General features: G+C 41.8%; 1 protein-coding gene across 3 annotated transcripts in view; it reads right to left on the reverse strand.

Annotated features, from left to right (window-relative positions):
- The window catches only part of UBE3C (ubiquitin protein ligase E3C), a 117,679-nt gene that overhangs the window by 46,338 nt on the left and 53,600 nt on the right, over positions 1–17,741 (reverse strand). For 2 of the 3 annotated variants that reach the window (XM_057549556.1, XM_007165469.2), the window contains exons 12-17: positions 14,585–14,742; positions 14,195–14,427; positions 6,210–6,314; positions 3,872–3,959; positions 3,450–3,547; positions 2,509–2,641 (exon numbers count right to left, since the gene is read on the reverse strand). In XM_057549556.1, coding sequence (XP_057405539.1) covers positions 2,509–2,641; positions 3,450–3,547; positions 3,872–3,959; positions 6,210–6,314; positions 14,195–14,427; positions 14,585–14,742 — 815 coding nt within the window. The remainder of the gene's footprint in view (positions 1–2,508; positions 2,642–3,449; positions 3,548–3,871; positions 3,960–6,209; positions 6,315–14,194; positions 14,428–14,584; positions 14,743–17,741) is intronic. The other variant, XM_057549557.1, reaches the window with a different exon arrangement.

Raw genomic sequence — 17,741 nt, forward strand, 5'->3', positions numbered from 1 at the left:
AGAAAAACAATGTAATAAACCCTGCCCATTCAGCAAAACAGAATCAAACCAACCAACACACAAGAGCACAAGTGAGGCTCTCAGGAATGGAGTCCAGAACAGCTCAGAGCCAGCTCTAGCAAATCCCATCCCAGACAATGGATGACACCAAGAGCTCACTGTAACGTATGTACCAGCTCTATAACCCTCACAACACTCCTGAGAGCAAATACGGTCACTTCTCCAGAGTCTCCACAAGGAGAAATTAACATCTAACCCACGCTCTCACCCAGGTAAAATGCTGCCGGGTGGTGGCACGGTGGAAAGAGCGTGCGTGGCATCACCGCGCCAGGACCCGTGTCACTCTGCTTGCTTAGCTCCCTACTGCACAAAGAAGTCACTCAACTTCTCTGAGCTCCACCAGGTCAGTTCACTTGCCAGATGGGGCGAAACCCACACTTTAGAACACTGTTCTGAGATGATATGAGATATAAGAACCCATAAAGAATGGATTTGCTTTAATGACTAGATGATGTATGGAATAATCCTATTAATTGATTATATGTAAATGATCAGTCAACGAAGCACTTCAAACCAATTTTCCATAAGTAAATTAAACATTCTGAGATGATATTTAATTTTACAATTTGCATAGCAAAATACCAAACAATTATGACATATGGTTTAAAAATTCTTATTAAGAAGGCCTGACTGAGAGAACACTTGTAAAGATTTAAGGCATTATAACATAAATGTTGTAAGATTTTTCCAAAATCTTTAAACTCAATGAGACTATCAGCCTGCACAACTAGAGAGCTGGAGTGTGATTAACTTTTAAATCATTTTTAAGCTTAAGGATTCATTAGGAAATTTGGGGCTTATTATCACTGAGCAGTAATGTCTTAATCTCCATGAAATAAAGTTAACTGAAAATCGCTGCTAAGCACATGTTCTCATTCTGGCTGAAGAGCTCACGGACATACACTAGCCTGCAGGAAGCAGGACCTGCCGGAAGCCCAAGTCCACCAAGTGCAGAACCGGGTCGGCTGTGAACGTCCACGCCCTTCGCGGTGACCCAGCCTGGGAGACACGGCTCCCCAAGTCCTGGCTCACGCCCTGCATCTGAGGAAGCCCTCCAGCATCAAGCACATCTCAGCTCTTCTCTGAACACTCTGCCAGCCGTCTGCCAACTGATGACTCCGTTAGAGCTCTTGTCTTTCTTGTTTCCAATCACAAATTCAACAAACATCTACTGAGCACTAGGCTAGCTGGGTGGGCTGAACAAGGTTTCAGGATCCCATCTTAGGCCGGTGAGGGCCTCCGTCAAGCGGGAGACACAGACACAGAAACTGCTAACACAGTAACACGTAACACAACACAACAGCTACTGTAATTCATTATGAAGGACTGCAGATCCCAAAGGAGGGAGAACTTTTTTTCCCCAAAAAATACGTTAGACTAGGTGTCAGAATACCTGATTTCTGCCCCACTCATACAAAAAGTTTTGAAAACACGACATCCTAGGCAACAGTAACCTGGTATAGGGGAAAGCTCACAGCCTGTGTCAGACGTGAGTTAAAACTCTGTCTCAGTCTGTGATACTTGACCTCAGGGGCAATGGCACAGATTAAACGACAAAACTAAGCTGGGTGAAAGACAAAAATTCTGCACACAAAACCTGGACAGAGTAAGGGAACAAGTGACATTAGCGTTCCTCCACTGTTCCACAATATCACAAAATTAGGTCTTTATCTAAGAAGAAAGAAAAGTATTCAAAATGAGAGGTTTTGCTTTCCTAGAAGAAAATGAAATTACTCCCCTGGAAGAAAAGGCAAAAGGTTGTCTGTATCTGACAACCTGCCAGCACCTCCCAAAGATGTGAGCTGGAGCCCGCCAGGCTTTCGTTTTTAATACCTGCATTGATATAACACTGATTTAATGTAATATCATGGATACCATATTCTGAAGTTAAAATTATTAATATATATATTAATAACACTAAAACTTTTAACACTGGGTGTCAAAGATTAACATAAGACAAAATATGTCACTGACCTCTAAATGCTGTCCAAATTATTGTTACAATATAATTCTCTTTTATCTAATAGCAGTGTCATTGAAGCACATTTAACCTTTGATAAAGAAATTTGGATTGCAATGGTGTTTATATTAGTGTATTTAACTTGGCTTACAATTTATGATGTTTACATAAATAGACTGCTATATAGGACATTTTTAGAATCATAGCTTTTTTGTCAACTAAATTTTAGAGACAGACATCTGGGGGAAAGAAGAGCTTTTTGCCTTAAAAAAAATCAATATTTGAAAGGCTTCTGTAGCAATAATTATTTGTTAATCTTAGAATTATTATTTGATAATATACATCCCCCAAATTTGACCTACTACATTTGTTTTGAACAGTCATTACAGAACAAGATAATCAACACTAATTGTTTAATGATCATCTTTTTCTACACTCCCCCAGCCTCCCCCTGCCATATGTACACATACAGAGAGAATTATATATACCATTTTCTGGGGAAAGTTTGTCATAAGCATCTTCATAAATATAATTTCTTCTTATTGTGACATTAATTCCATCCAGAAATGGACCATCTCCTTGAACTTCTTGCTTATCTGCATAAATCAACCTTTGAAAGATCTAACAGAGGGGAAATTATAAGGTTACTTGAAAACAACAGATTTTTCGTTATAAACATAAGCAACCAAAAGGAAAAACTGGTAAATAAATCTTAACTTTAACTTTTGTATCTCCATAAACTCTGAAACAAATTTTAAAGGCCAAGGTATCAGATACTGATCTTATGCCTTATCAGTAAACGTGCAGTGTTTATATATTTGTAATATTGTTCCTTTTCCCCACTTTACAACAAATTTTAAAAATCCCATGCTATGGCATATTTTCAATATTTCCTTTTGGAAACCTTTTATAAAACTCCAGATGGTGGAGGGAAGAAGAGTAGCTTTGGAAAGCTGTACATTAATATTAGTAGGAATATCTCTATAGTGATAAAATTCAAGTAATTTTTTTTATGCTAAAAATCCAGTAGAGGGCACTCGGGAATTACGCAACACCATGTGTATATGTGAGTGTGTATGTGTTTTAATGAAGAAATGTCAATAGCTTTAAATGTTCATCCTGTGAAAAGAGTGGGCAGACCTAAAAAACACCCTCCTGAAGCCATCACCTAAGTAGAGAAGTGTAGTAGTTTTTAGAAATTGCTAAGTAAGTTGGTGAATACAAGCAAAACATTTTTTCAAGAGGTATTTGATTGGATTATGCTTTTATAAATCATGGTCAACTATTAACAATCTAATAAGAAAAACATAAATTATTTAATCAGATAGGCACTAGGCAACTTTAGAGATTTTTTCCACTGGTGTTACTTTTTAACTTTGAGATGATATAAGAAACCACGAAACACATGGAAAGAAACCAAATTCCATACCTTTACTCGCTCCTCAAACGGAACCACAAAGGGCAACTCTGTTAGGATGGCAAGCTGTCTCTCCTCAGACACAGACAGTGGCGGGGACTCCAGACCTACTGCAACACAGTTTAAAACCTTCGTTACTGTGTGTACCTTCCTTTCCAGACTCACAAGGCTACACTCTGCATGGTTCCATTTAAAGACATTCTGGAAAAAGCTGAACTACATACAGGGACAAAAAACCCAACCCGTGGTTGCCAGGGGCCGGGGCAAGGAGCTGGCTACCAAGGCATGAGGTGTTTTCCGGAACAATGAAACTCCTCTACCTGGCTGATCATGGTCAAAAATCACAGACCAGCAGACTAAAGAACGAACTTCACAGTATGCGAACGACACCTCAATAAACTCGAGTTAAAAGAGCGAGGTCCCAGGGAACTCACCGTCCAGGGTGGACCGCAGGGGGCCGATCCTCCCCATTCGGCGGAACCTCCACGCACTTCTGGACGCCGGGACGTAGAGCTGGGTGACCTGTGGGGACCAGACACCCTGCTTAGTCAGCCCTTCCCCATGTCCCAGCACACACTTCTACCTTGCCTCATTCGAGCTGCATCGGTGTTTCACATTTATTTAGTTACATCCCTCTCTTCCATCTCCTGTCCTTTTCAGGAGACCTTTTCATAACCTCTCTCCTGTGCTGGCTGCTCTTTTACACTTTTACATTGTAATTATTTTTTCTAAATACATTCCAGGGAAATCTCTACTTGTTCTATTTAACGATGTGTAATATCTGGACACAGTAAATCATCATAATATGACTGTTTTACGAAGAAAACCACATCACCCTTAAAAAATTAATTTCTCACTATTACCAAACATTCACTCTCATAATTTTTTTTTTTAATTTTTTTTAATTTTTATTTATTTATTTATGGCTGTGTTGGGTCTTCGTTTCTGTGCGAGGGCTTCCTCCAGTTGTGGCAAGCGGGGGCCACTCTTCATCGCGGTGCGCGGGCCTCTCACTATCGCGGCCTCTCTTGTTGCGGAGCACAGGCTCCAGACGCGCAGGCTCAGTAATTGTGGCTCATGGGCCCAGCTGCTCTGCGGCATGTGGGTCTCATAATTTTTTAAAAAATCGTCTGAATGAGCATCCAAATCAGGCTGGTATCGTATACTGTCTCTGACTCCTTTTCACCTGTCAGGCCCTTCAGCCCTTGTTTCTGCCCTTGCGACTGTGATGAGGAAGCAGAAGCACCTGTCCTGTCATCTTCCCCATCGTGCGGATGTTGCCAATCGCAGCATCATGGTGTCAGCACGTACTTCTAGCCCCGCCACTTCCTATACATCTGTCGTTACACCTGCAAGTTTCACCAGGCTTGGCTTCCGGCAGAAACACTTCGGAGGCGGACAGTGTCCTCTGCTCGAGAGGCACGCGCTCAGCACCGTTGGTCGCAGGTCAGCAATGCGAGCGAGAACTTGTGGGAAAACAGCAGTCAGCTGTCAACAGGCACCAGACACACTGCTTGGCTCAGCTGACAGTCTCCCTGGAGCACAGCAGCAGCACAGACCCTCGCCTCCCAGGCCTCCGGCCCACGTCTCCACTGTACTTGAGTGGGGGGCCGACACCTTCTTCACGTACTGTCAGCTGGAACACTTCCACGTCGAGGAGGTTCTCACAGCATCGACTCCATGGTTAGCCCACGAACAGTTCATAAAGGAAAGGCAGGCTAGAGGTGTGATTACTTCCTTCTTCCTGCCAGTATTTAAGACGAGGGTGGTTCCTCTGCATCCCACAAAGATGGCTAATGAAGTTCTTCTTTTTCGCATCCTTATGAACTCACAGATTCAAACACACTTGACGGTTAGTCCTCTGCACCTACCGTGCTGGCGCTCGCCTCCGCCTCTGGCTGCTAGAGCCCCTCGAGACGGCCCCCGGCCCTCACACAATCTCCCGTGGCCCCCGCTCTCAGGTGGAAGAACACGCCACCGTCTCGCGCACTTCTTCCCTGGACCTGCCGCGAACCACTGTGCCAAGGACCCTTTCCTTTCGGTGGGAAATGTTCAGAAACCCTGACATGGGCCCCAGGGGCTTTCACTGCTGCAGGACCTGCCACAGCATCTCAGCCTGGCCAGTGGGCAGAGCTCAAGCCACACGCTTAACTCAGAGAGACGATACTCCATGCGCACAAAGCGATGCTTCTAAAACAGCCCTGTTTTCTTTAACATCTCTGTGATCTTGCTTCCTCCGTACCCACCACCCTCTGCCCCCAGCCCCAAGTTTCTGAGATGAATCCAGTCATGAGTTTCTCTGACAAACAACGATGAAAACATCTCATGTCCTTTGTTAATGTTATCCTAATTTATTTTGAAATAGATTATTCTATTGAATCGACTTTAGATCTAGATCTTAGTAATATTCAAATTTCTGTCCCTTTAGAAAACCAGAAATAAGTTCCATCTCTTAAGTACTAAATATATACTGAAAATAACAATAAAAGCAAAAATTTTTTTTCAACCCCGCAAAACCCCATTATGCTTCAATATACTTTGTGGTTAAGAGCAAATTAGGATTAACAACAAATGCAGGATGCTTGTGGAAGCCAATGATATTGCTCTACGTTCTACTAGGTGAACTAAGAGTTAGTAACACAAAAGTTTACTGTTAATATTTAGTTACATAATAAGTTAAACAACTTTAAAGGATTTATTCTTCTCCCCCAAAAGATAAAAGCTGAAAAAGTACGTTTAATGAAAAATATTTAAAAGATTTAAAAGTAACACCTTATCTGCTTTAATATCTTCTTGCTCTGACAGCCAGTGATTGGGAGGACAAAAATTTCTCCTCGCGTCTCTGGACTTCAACATTTTCACTAGGTTGGTGATAACCTGAGAGGAAGAACAGGAACACGTCACACGCAGGCTCGGGAACTGCGGCAACACTTCTGGTCAGGAGTGAGAGGCCGCGGCTCCGCTTCACCTCCGTGCCTGAGGACGCAGGCTTCCGCGGTGAAGAGCTGGCTAGACTGCCACCAGGTCAGTCTGCAGAAAAGTGCCTCGTTCTGTGATTACAGGAGTTAGTTTTAGGTACAAAGCGGTTAATATCTACCGGCAAAGAGAGGAAAATGATTAACACAAATGTGTGCAAGGGCTGATTTCTTAAAAACTGCAAGGGAGACAGTAATTAAGTTTTAAAACACAAATGGGGGAAACGTATTAGCCCATTTGAGCTATAATAAAAGACATCTCCAAGTACAGCAATTTCCCTAAGGTAAAACACATTTCTTATTTATCTGAAAAACACTCTATTCAAGGCTGCTGGCAGTGGGGGAGGGGTGGGGGGCGGGAAGTGGTGTCCTAGACACACCTGTCAACCTTCCAAAAAGAAAAGACGATTTCAGTGTTTCCCTTACGCAAGCCTCTGGAATTAGGTCTGCGTCCCAGTGCAATTCCACGCAAACTCAGCGTAACGTCCTTCAGAAAGCCTCCCCCCACGCTCTGGCTACCCAATCCCCCGCATTATCATGGTCTAGTCCTTCACTGCTGTTCCCGATGAGCATCTGCCCCTCTCTGGCTGTGCGGTAAGCCCCCCATGAACAGAACCCAAGTACCTACCTAGAAAACTAGTAGGTACCTGATGATGGACAACTGTATAATAAATTCTGTGATGTACGATTAAAGAGATCTTAATGGTACTGTCTATTTAAAAAAGACATGGAAGTTATACATTAAATAGAAATGTGTTTTGTAATAAACAAAGATAAACCAACACAAAGTTGTAAAACCAAAGTTTTAAACCTTTACAACCAGGAGTTGATCATACAACTACTATGTAGTTAATGACTATGATGGTATTTTCTGAAAAAGTCAGCCAGACTTCTGTACACATTGCCTCTAATTCAGTAAAATATAATTTGAATAAAAAACTAGGAAATGTCATTGTGTGTCCAACAAAAGTGGGTAAGAAAGGGTCCTTGGTTGATATCTCAGGCCACTATGACACCAACACCGGTTGGATGATCTGCCCAGTGACAGAGAAAAAGTAATGCTTGAGCGGTTTGGCCATCCAGACAAAACCACATTAGCAAAAACCTCTCAAGATCTAGAACACAGCTTGTACACTGGTGGATATATCTTGCCAATTTAGCTGTGATGTCTACCTTGTGGTATTTTAAAGCCTATTGTAATACTATGGTACTGTCCTTTTTGAATCAGCAGAAACGAGCATAGGTAAGCAGTCAGTTGCTCCGGGGTCAGGTTACACACATGCAATGTTTTACGATGACTGATTTTAAGTGCAGCTGAGGTAGACTGAGAAAGGCCTGGTCTTTGGCTCTATCTGGTTAACTGCTGGGCATAAACAGAGTAAGGCCATTGACCTACGGCACCAACTCTGGGAAGCCTCTCGCTACCGCTCTTCAGAAGAAAAGACGAGATCCCAATAAGTTCATTCCATGTGCTCTCTGGGTCTGGGACAAATTCAGTCGGGTCCACACAGATCGCACCAACAGATGCTCTTCCAACAGTGGAGAGTGAAGTACAGTCTTGTGGCAGAACGCACATTATGTCTTACCTCTCCTTTTACCTAACCAATTACATCGGTATTTTGAGTATATTTGGATTTAATAGACATTGTGCTGAAATTTACCCCCAACACACCACAACTGTTGACAAAAGACGTGCTTTCTGACAAACACTTATGTGTGTTTATTTAATTGTACCCATTAACTTATGGCTCTCACACAACACCCCAGACGCTTGACACCATCCCCACTGCACACGCCCAAGTTCACAGCTGCCTGACCCCGAGGAGCGAGCCGTCATCCACCTCCTGGTACTCACCACCATCCAATCTGTGCTGATGAGGACACTTCTTTTCTATAGGTCACAAACATTATCAAACTATCTAAGAGGTAATTAATGCCATAATTTACATTCCTCTTTTAAATTACTGTGAAATTAAACATTATAAAGTTTCAATATATGGCATTCCCTTTCATATTTTCATATTCTAAATATGAAAAAGAAGTAACATAAAATGTCCTATCCTAGTATCACTGATCCTCTTTCAAAAATATAGGAGAGAAAGAGAGAGGTGGGAAGGGAGGCACGGGGGGTCGGGGGAGAAAGGAGGAAAGCAGAAGGTACAAAGTGATGTGGGCCTGAGATACGGCAAGGAAGGGATGTCAACAGACGGCACTGTGGAAAAAGCGTATCTTAACAAACTAAAGCTGACAGGAAAGCAAACTTGAAGACGAGCCCTAAATAGGACTGCCAGAGAAAATACAGGACACCTAGACAAAGCTGAATTCCAGATAAACGTCAAATGAATTTTTTAGTATAAATATGACCCAAATATTGCTTTATTCGAAGCATATGTCTCAAATATTGATTTTTAAAAAGTATAAATGTATCCAAAATATTGCACAGGACATATTTGTATGTAAAATGCATTTGCTGTTTATCTGAAATCCAAATTTAACTGGGTGACACATATTTTCATGTGTTAAATCTGGCAATATGAGCCCTGGACCAATTCCCCAAATATTTTAGAAATGTCAGATCTCCTAAAAAACATTCTTCTCCTTTAACTATTTTTCTTCTAAGTTTTAGAGAAAAATACAAATTTTAAGTAACCATGAAAATTTTAACTGGATCCATTCTGTGATTTCAGAACACCTTTAAACACATTCCCTTTCTCTGCATTCATTTTCAGTATCACAAACTGCTAGAAATATTTAGTACTGAAAAAGCAAAGTTTACATAGGTAACTATTAAAAAACCACGTAAACTGACAAAAGAGTGTCACAGGTAAGGAAAATTGAAGTAATGATTTTACACTGGATCAATACAGACGCCCAGTGTTGAGATCAAAAGACAGTTTCTCTTTCAGTTAATTTTATCAAATCTCCTCGCACAGATATGCCTACTACAGAAGACAGGACCAGCACCCAGAGCCTGGCAGGATTAACTTCAGTCATGGGGTACAAGTCTGCAAACTGAGATCAGAGGTTACTAATATCTGCCCAAAGGGAATTCACCGCACAGTCAGGCCTGTGGGTCAACCCAATTGCATTTCAGAACCTCCTGCTGACAAACACCCCAACAGGCACCACCAACAGCAACTGGAACTTAGTTCACCTGAGGTGAGCCCGTCAATAATTGTTAACTGATCCCTAGGAGATCGTGGAACACAGTGAGACTTGAGAACCAGTGTGTTAAGAAATATGAAATAAAACAGCAAACAAGCAGACACTGGGATAACTACACGTACCTCATTCAATACAGTTTTGGCAGACTTTAACAGTTATAAATATAGTAGTAGTATATTTTACATGATACGTTTAACTCTTGTCTCCCATGTCATCTTCTTCCGTGCTGGATCTAAACTTTAATACTCAAAAACTAACAAAATTACTGAAGCAAATACTCAGAAATGCACAAAACTGTTATGAATGTTTGATTATTCGCCACTGAAATAAAAAACAGGTGATACCAGGGAATTCCCTGGTAGTCCAGGGATTGAGACTCTGCGCTTTCACTGCTGAGGGCCAGGGTTCAATCCCTGGTTGGGGAACTAAGATCCCACAAGCCACGCAGACAAAAGAAAAACAACAAAAAACAGAACAGGTGACACCTACAAGCAGGTTTCCCTTAACCCCAGTGTTAAAAGGACCAAGCAGATGACTGATTAGAAACACACAGATGACTCATAAAAATCACACCTGACAACGGTCCAAGTTAAAGATTTTGAATTAACACGCACTATTCCACAAGATTACTGTATGTATGAAACTTCACTGGCTATGATGATCACAAGAAAATCATGAACTTAGGGAAATAATCTTAAGCATTACATATATTACATCATAGAATAAATTTATATATATAAATAATAGTATATCTGATGATGACTTAAAGCAACGGATGTTCAACTATGATATTTCTCAATGGAGATCACTGATATTTAGCTTTATTATTGCAACAAAAAAATACATATAGTCCAAATCTTGAAAGGCAACTGTAATAATCTCTTTTTATCTTAAATCTGGTATGTAAATTCGAACATCTTAGGTAATTATTTTAAAACTTCAAAACAAAGCATAGGACACAGCACATAATTTATGGGTACCTAAGTGTGGTAAATGTGTGATGTGATAAATATACAATAAAGAATTTTTTAGATTTTGATTTCATAATGAAGAATATGTAAAAATGAAATACAGGGCTTCACTGGTGGTGCAGTGGTTAAGAATCCACCTGCCAATGCAAAGGACACGGGTTCGAGCCCTGGTCTGGGAAGATCCCATATGCCACGGAGCGACTAAGCCTGCGCGCCACAAGTACTGAAGCCCGCACACCTAGAGCCCATGCTCCGCAACAAGAGAAGCCAACACAATGAGAAGCCCGCGCACCACAAAGAAGGGTAGCCCCCGCTTGCCGCAACCAGAGAAAGCCCGTGCGCAGCAACGAAGACCCAACGCAGCCAAAAATAAATAAATGATTTTTTTTTTAAAATGAAATACAAGAAAAACCAGTGAAGTACCAGCTCTTAAGATTATCATCTCATGAAAGGCCAGAATGACGATTTTCCTAGTGTAATCCAAAGTTCAGAAGGACTTGAGCAGTTCTTTTCTCCATCCCGCGTGCTCTTAGCTTTGCTCTAGCGCAACATCGTCCGTTGAAGGTCTCTCTTTTTCGTTATGTAGCGACACTCAAAGAACAGGGACTCCGTCCACTTCACTTATGACTCCCCAGCCAGGGTGGAGCCGATGTCCTGGGATCAACACCGCGGGTGCTTAAATAATCGACAACAACGACACCCTAGCCTACTGAAGTCATTAAGTGTAAGGATTCCTGCTGTCAACAGTGACTATTTGTTAAAGTTGGTTTATTTTAAAAGCCAAAGTATTCTGCAGCATGTTTAAAACACTACAAAATTATTTCTTGAAGTCAAACATAGAGAAGGACACGGGGCAGCTCTGCCACCTCGAAGGGAGCCTGGGTTCGCCTCACTGGCCGACACTGACGGTTAATAGCGGCACGTTTCCGTTACAACGAGGCATTGCTGTGGCTTTCATGGTTAACTTTTTTAAAGAGTCTTTTCGAAACTGAAAAATGCAAACCAACCACCAGGAAAGTGAAACTCCCTCATACTGCAGCCCTGTCTGTCTGTCCGGTGCACGCAGGTAAGGCGGGCACGAGGCCTCCCTCCCGGTCCCTCCTTTCAGGCGGCTCCAGTTCAGTTTGGCAGCTGCACACAAAGGCAAATCAAACAGGAGCTCCCATCACCTCACAGGGCTAAAGCGATTATAGCTGTAAATTACACTTCAAGAGGAGTTTATAAATTTGATAAATGCATAAACTGTTTTAGCAGTGTCAATGCAGGGCTTGGAAACTGACCTCAATTCTTACAGTGACAAAGAAAGATGACTCCATCCACTTAAAAGTCTATGTTCTGTGACCAGCCCCCAGAGCCTCTCTCAGAAATTAGTCTGAGAGGACCATCAGGAGGCTGAAAAATGAAAATGGTTGGTGGTTGAAGGAGTCGGGTCTCATCATGTGCAACTCTGTCAAAATCAACAGAAGGCAGGAAGTCATTGGCAAAATGCTACTACTTCCTTTGGTTGATTCTACCTTGAATTCTTCAGCTAAAATCTGACACTGAAATATACAGAAAATGCTAAACGTTTACTTTCATACTTTTCAGAGGGACAATGGAGAGGAGCAGCTGAGTTCACACGCTGCCTCCATCATCTACTAGCTATGTGACCTCATCTGTAAAATGGGGATAATTATAGTATCCTCCTCACAGAATTATTGCTTTATATGAACTAATATATGTAAAGCCCTTAGAATATTGTCTGAAACACAGCAATCACTGAGGGTTAAATTCTTATTATTTCATATTAAGGATAATTTTTTCTTAAAAGAAAAACTAATAGCAGCTGAATCCTTTCAAAGACTTGCCTTGATTTTGTTTTGTTTTGTTTTCTGGGCTCAGCTCAATAGCAGGCAGTACAAAATAAAAAAATCTTTTTCAAAGAACAGGAATCTCATTCAGAAACTTGTCTTCAAACAAGTCTGTTCTAAACTCAGAAGATCTTTATAACAACTCAATTTCAAACCTAAAACAATCCTGTTCCAAAAAAGGTGAACTTTTACCCTAATTCTTAAAAAAAAAAAACAACCCTCAATCCTTAATAAAGTAGTAATGAGTCATTTTGAGGCATAAGAAAAAATTCACTACAAAATTTTCATTTAATGGTTAAGCAAAATAAAATAGGACCAGGGAAAAAGCACCTTATACAGCATTATTAAATTCAGACGCTTCTGGGTCCTAAAGATAAGCCTGTCACATGAAAATTATGAAATTCTGTATAGATGCTATAAAATAATGAAATGATCTGATACTGTACACAAAATATGATAACATACATAATGAAAAGTTTTACTAACAAAGATCCCAGAGTTTAATTAAATACTTAAAAGAAAAACATACATGCTACCATGAATACCCATATCCAGGAAAAGCTTCCATAAGAATTACAAGTTTTAAATGGGCGATATAGCTTATTTTTAACTTAGAAAAGATGCAAAAGTGTCAGTCTTTAAGCAAGGATATATTAAAGGGCTCAACAAGTGACCCTAAAAGTTTACTTAGAAATATAGAGAGAGGTAATTGAAATAAATTGTGCAAACATATATTACATCAATCTGCACAAATTATAAATTCAATGATGCGTTAGCACTGTATTCAGTGCAATCAAAACATTATCAGTTACTCTCACTGCTACTAATGCTCGTGCTCATAAGTGAAATGTGTTGTAAAATCGGGCAGAATGGGCTGGACAGAGCCTATCGTGTGCTCATAGGATGAATAAGCAGTCCTTAATTAGCCCATCAGGTTAAGTGCAAGCATTAATGGGCCTTTCCTAAAGTCTAGCTTGACATCTTTCTCCAAATATGGCCAAGAAGAAAGTTCCATTAGCAATATTAATACAAGCTTAGTTGATCATTTTCATTCAATTAACTTCTTTCAATTAAATAGATAGCTTGACAAAAGCAGTGATAAAAGACCTAAAGGGACAGCTGATGACTCGAACTGAACATTAGCGTGCGAGAGGTCGCCAGTATTAAACGGACTGTAAATCTAGCATTCAATTTGGAAAATGCATTTCTTCTGCTCTTACTCCTTTAATGAGTGATTTTAGCTGACTAGATGTGTTTGCTGCAGAAATTTCATGGGAAGTCAAGCACCCTTTTTCTTTTCTTTTTTTCTACCCCAATAGTTCTATTCTCAGTGGTGGTGGTTTCCTGCCAACATTCCAGCCATGGTAACTCATAACTTCTCTTTCTGCATGGTTAAAAATGAAGATATTTTAAAATAATTTATATTCAACTTGCATTAAGTTAATGATCTTATTCTACCTTTGTTACTCAATTTCTTAAAAGATTAAATACATAAAATCTGTAAGAGATTTTTTAGTGAAAAATAAAACTGAAAACATTAAAAAAAATTTCAACTATACATCACCTTGTCATTGGAAGTACTTGGGGCAATTTATAAAAGATACATGTAACAATGTAGAAACAAGGCTTTAAAAGGAGGCAAATGTAAAATGAAAATGACTTTTCTTAAAAGTTTTTCAAACTAACAATTATGCCTGAAACAAACCTGTATTTCTATTCTTCTAAAATGAGTCAATTCAAAAAAAATCTGTACATTATTTAACCTCAGTAAACAAAAATGTTCATATACTCATTACCTTAAATAACTGAATCCATCGTTTCTGTTCCATCTGTATACACTGCTGCATTTCAGAATTAGTAGTAACTCCAATACTTTGAAATGCTATAATATATTCTTCTCGAACTTCTGGTTTTGTTTCTGGATAAGCCAACTTGATGATCCCTAAGCACGCATCTCGAAGGCATCGAGACAGCATTATCAGCTCTTCTAAAGTAAAAGGCATCATTGATGATTGTCTCTGACCTACAACTGAAACACATAATCCAAGTTTCTATCATATTTGGGTTTTTTTTTTTCCATTTCTTAACACACACTGAAAGACTTGAAAGGCTTAAAACTTTTCTATCACCTATGAAAATGGACAGGCCATGAGGCCAGCAACAAACCAATTCCTCAAAATTCTTACCTTCTATGGGATCACCGAAGAATTCATTATCATGTATGGAAATCAGTGAATGACTAAACAAGGAGCTGAAAAGGTAAAAGAGTGGGATGATTCTACTAGAATCTTCAAAAGACATAGGAGAACCCCTTGATATCACCTGAAGCAATGGTACCATAGACCTAGAATCGGGAAAAAGGAGAAAAAAACCCACAATGATTTAGTTTGGGAACAAATTAAGACATGACATCAGACAAATATAATCAGGGAAAATAACGTTTACATTAGCAATTAAACTACTTCCAGGGGAGGCAAAGTCATTCTAATAATATAGGTTAACAAATAACATAAATTAAAGAATAGGACACCAAGCCACCAGTCTTTATTAATGCTCCTGCTACTGTCTTCAACTGGATAAACTTAGTAATTTGAGAGTGAGCCAGTGGTCCCAAGGTTCACTGGAAGAACAGAGAGTAAGTAACGTCACTCTTAAAGACACACACTTTACTTTTATGTTGAAAACCACCCCCTTTCCCCTCTACAAAGGCAGATGGGTCTGGTCTCATGAAAAATTTATCCAGCCACTTACATTTAGGAACATTCAAAACAGTGAAATGTTGAGCCCAAATTAGAACCTTCAGGCTGTCTCCCCTTTAGATGCTGGGCCTTGTTTCCACCTACCAGCCCCGTTACCGTCACTGGTTACTGCTCCCACTTTTACGAGGAGTCCCGAGACCGCCCGGTCTCTTTCCCCTCCCAAGAGCTGCGAGCTATCACGTCTCCTTCTCCCTCCTGGTTAAACGCGGCTCCCTCCCTCGCGGAGCACTCAGCTCCCAGAGGCTCCCCGTGAGCTCCTCCCCAAGGATAAAGCCCCGCCGCCGCTCCAGTGTGTCCGGCGGTCCTGGGTTCGCAGACCTTGTGGGCAAGATCGATCTCTCATCTTCCTCCATCCGCACCTGCACCTCGAACATCAATTTCCCCCAAACCACAGTTATCTAGGAGGCGACATGTGACCAGGAGTCAGGACCGCAAATTCCCCAGGGGCCAGCCCACCGCTGTCCCAAGTCACATGGGCGAGCAGAGCAGGAGCTGAGGCCTGGCTGAGGCGCTGTCCTCGCTGGGGGCTCTGGTCAGCTCGGATGAGCCACCTGGAGCTCTAGGGTGTCCACGGGGCACAGTTCAGGAGACAGCAGGCCACCACCGGGGCTGGAGCGCAGGGCCCGGCTGTGCAGCCTGGGCTCGGCTCCCGCCGAGGAGCAGCACACTCGGGCCAGCGCCCCGCGCGGCCCCAGCGCTCAGCACAGAGCACCACGCTGAGTGAAAGCCATCCGTGCAAAATATAAGTGCAGTGAGGGCAGACACAAAGGGACAGGCACGCTGTCTTCCCTCCTCGCCAACCTGGGGACGACAGAAAAAGGCTGTGTGCCTGGGGCACCGCACAGCAGTGGCCAAGTCCCAAGAGGACAGCAGCCCCCTTCTCCCCCAGGTCACCCCCACCCAGCCTAGCCCTGTCCCATCCACACAGGAGAACAAAAGGGTACGGTCATTTGTTTTGCTGATACTGGTAAAACTAACAGTTTGTATCTTTTAGTTCCCTTGTCACTAACTGCATAAGTACAAAAACAATGGATAATGTTGACAAACACTATTTAGGGGGACATGGCACAGGTCGAGTTAAGCAGCTGCAACGCGGAGAAAGTATTTCCTGAATCTAAGAGGGCGATAAAGCCGCTTTCAGCTGTGACCCGTCAATAATCCTTGGGTCTAAATTCAGCATCGGCGTCAGTTATGCACATATATGCCAGGACGCATGAAACTCTTACACTGCTTCCCTAAAGAAAGATGAGGGCAATTATTCACCATTAGTTTATTTGTTCTCTTTAACGCCCTGTGAGGTAGGCAAAAGGAATTAACCGTGTTCATGTGAATGAGAGGAAGCGTCACGGGCAGGAAGGGTCAGCGGCGCGCCTGGGGCCTCATCCAGCTGGGACTGAAATGAAACACGTCTCCTGATTCTCTGCTGGCTGCTCTTTCCGCCATCAACACTGACTCAGATACTCCTCTCAAAACAGGTCAAAGACTTATGTGCAAATAAGAAGTCCGTAATTTACCGTAATGAAAGGAAAGACACTGATTCGTGACTCGGAGAGTTGGCTGGATTAGGAGCACAGACGAGACCTCAGACAAACCCTCACCTCTGTACACACCCTCAGAACAGGGGTTTCCACAGGGGGCCGGGCAACTGCCCCCCTCCCCCTTAAGTGAAAGAGCTTCTCGTCGTCTCTAGAAGCTTCTAGTGAATGCATTCTTGCCTTGAAAAGCTTTAAGAGGGCTACTGTAAGTACTACTAACCACTGGAGTCAATGTGAAAAGAAATGGGCAGGATATACTCAAAACAGGCCCTACTGAGTTAAAGGCAATAAACGAACCACACCAGCCTCACCACACAGGCCCGTGACAGGGCAAAACACCCTCAGGTTAGGCTCTGGTAAAGCGAGGCCTATCAGAAAACAGAAACCAGCTGCCCATACGCCCCTCCAGCTTAACCTGCAGCCCGGTCACCGCGGAGCCCGTGAGGCCACAGATCCGGGCTTCTAACCCAGGCCCCGAACCCAAGCCTCAGGGCTGGGGCAAAGTCTGCACTCTGACACGCTCCTCTAATGAGCCCTATGCTCGCTGAAGCTCAGAAGTCCCGGCTGTGTAAGTCCTGCCACGAAACCATCGATGTTTTCAAGTTACACTTAGAGCCATTTTCAGGAAAATCAGGCATTTCATCTTAACTGTATTCCAATAATAAACAGGATGAGATACACATTAGGAATGTGTTAATACACTGTAAGTTTCTTGAGGGACTTTATTTTAATAAATTAAATTACAAAGAAATTCATTCTCAAATGAGCTTTCAAGAAATAATGAGTTTTTAAAAATTTGTATAACTTTACTAACTTATAATATTAATAATTTAATACAATCAATACTATCTCATTTTTCTTTCACACGCCATGACTCCATCTCCTCACCAGGAGACAAATGCCATAAACAAACAGGCAACCATCAGGCAGAGCCAGGGCAGGACCTCTGTTGCTAAGCTGAGACACTTGGAGATCAATGATAACTTCCGGTTCCAATGATCCCCAATCTTCTTTTGCCCTAAACAAACCTGTCATTCGTGAATGCCAAG

Source organism: Balaenoptera acutorostrata, chromosome 7 (genome assembly GCF_949987535.1).
Source record: "Balaenoptera acutorostrata chromosome 7, mBalAcu1.1, whole genome shotgun sequence".
Taxonomy (NCBI): Eukaryota; Metazoa; Chordata; class Mammalia; order Artiodactyla; family Balaenopteridae; genus Balaenoptera; species Balaenoptera acutorostrata.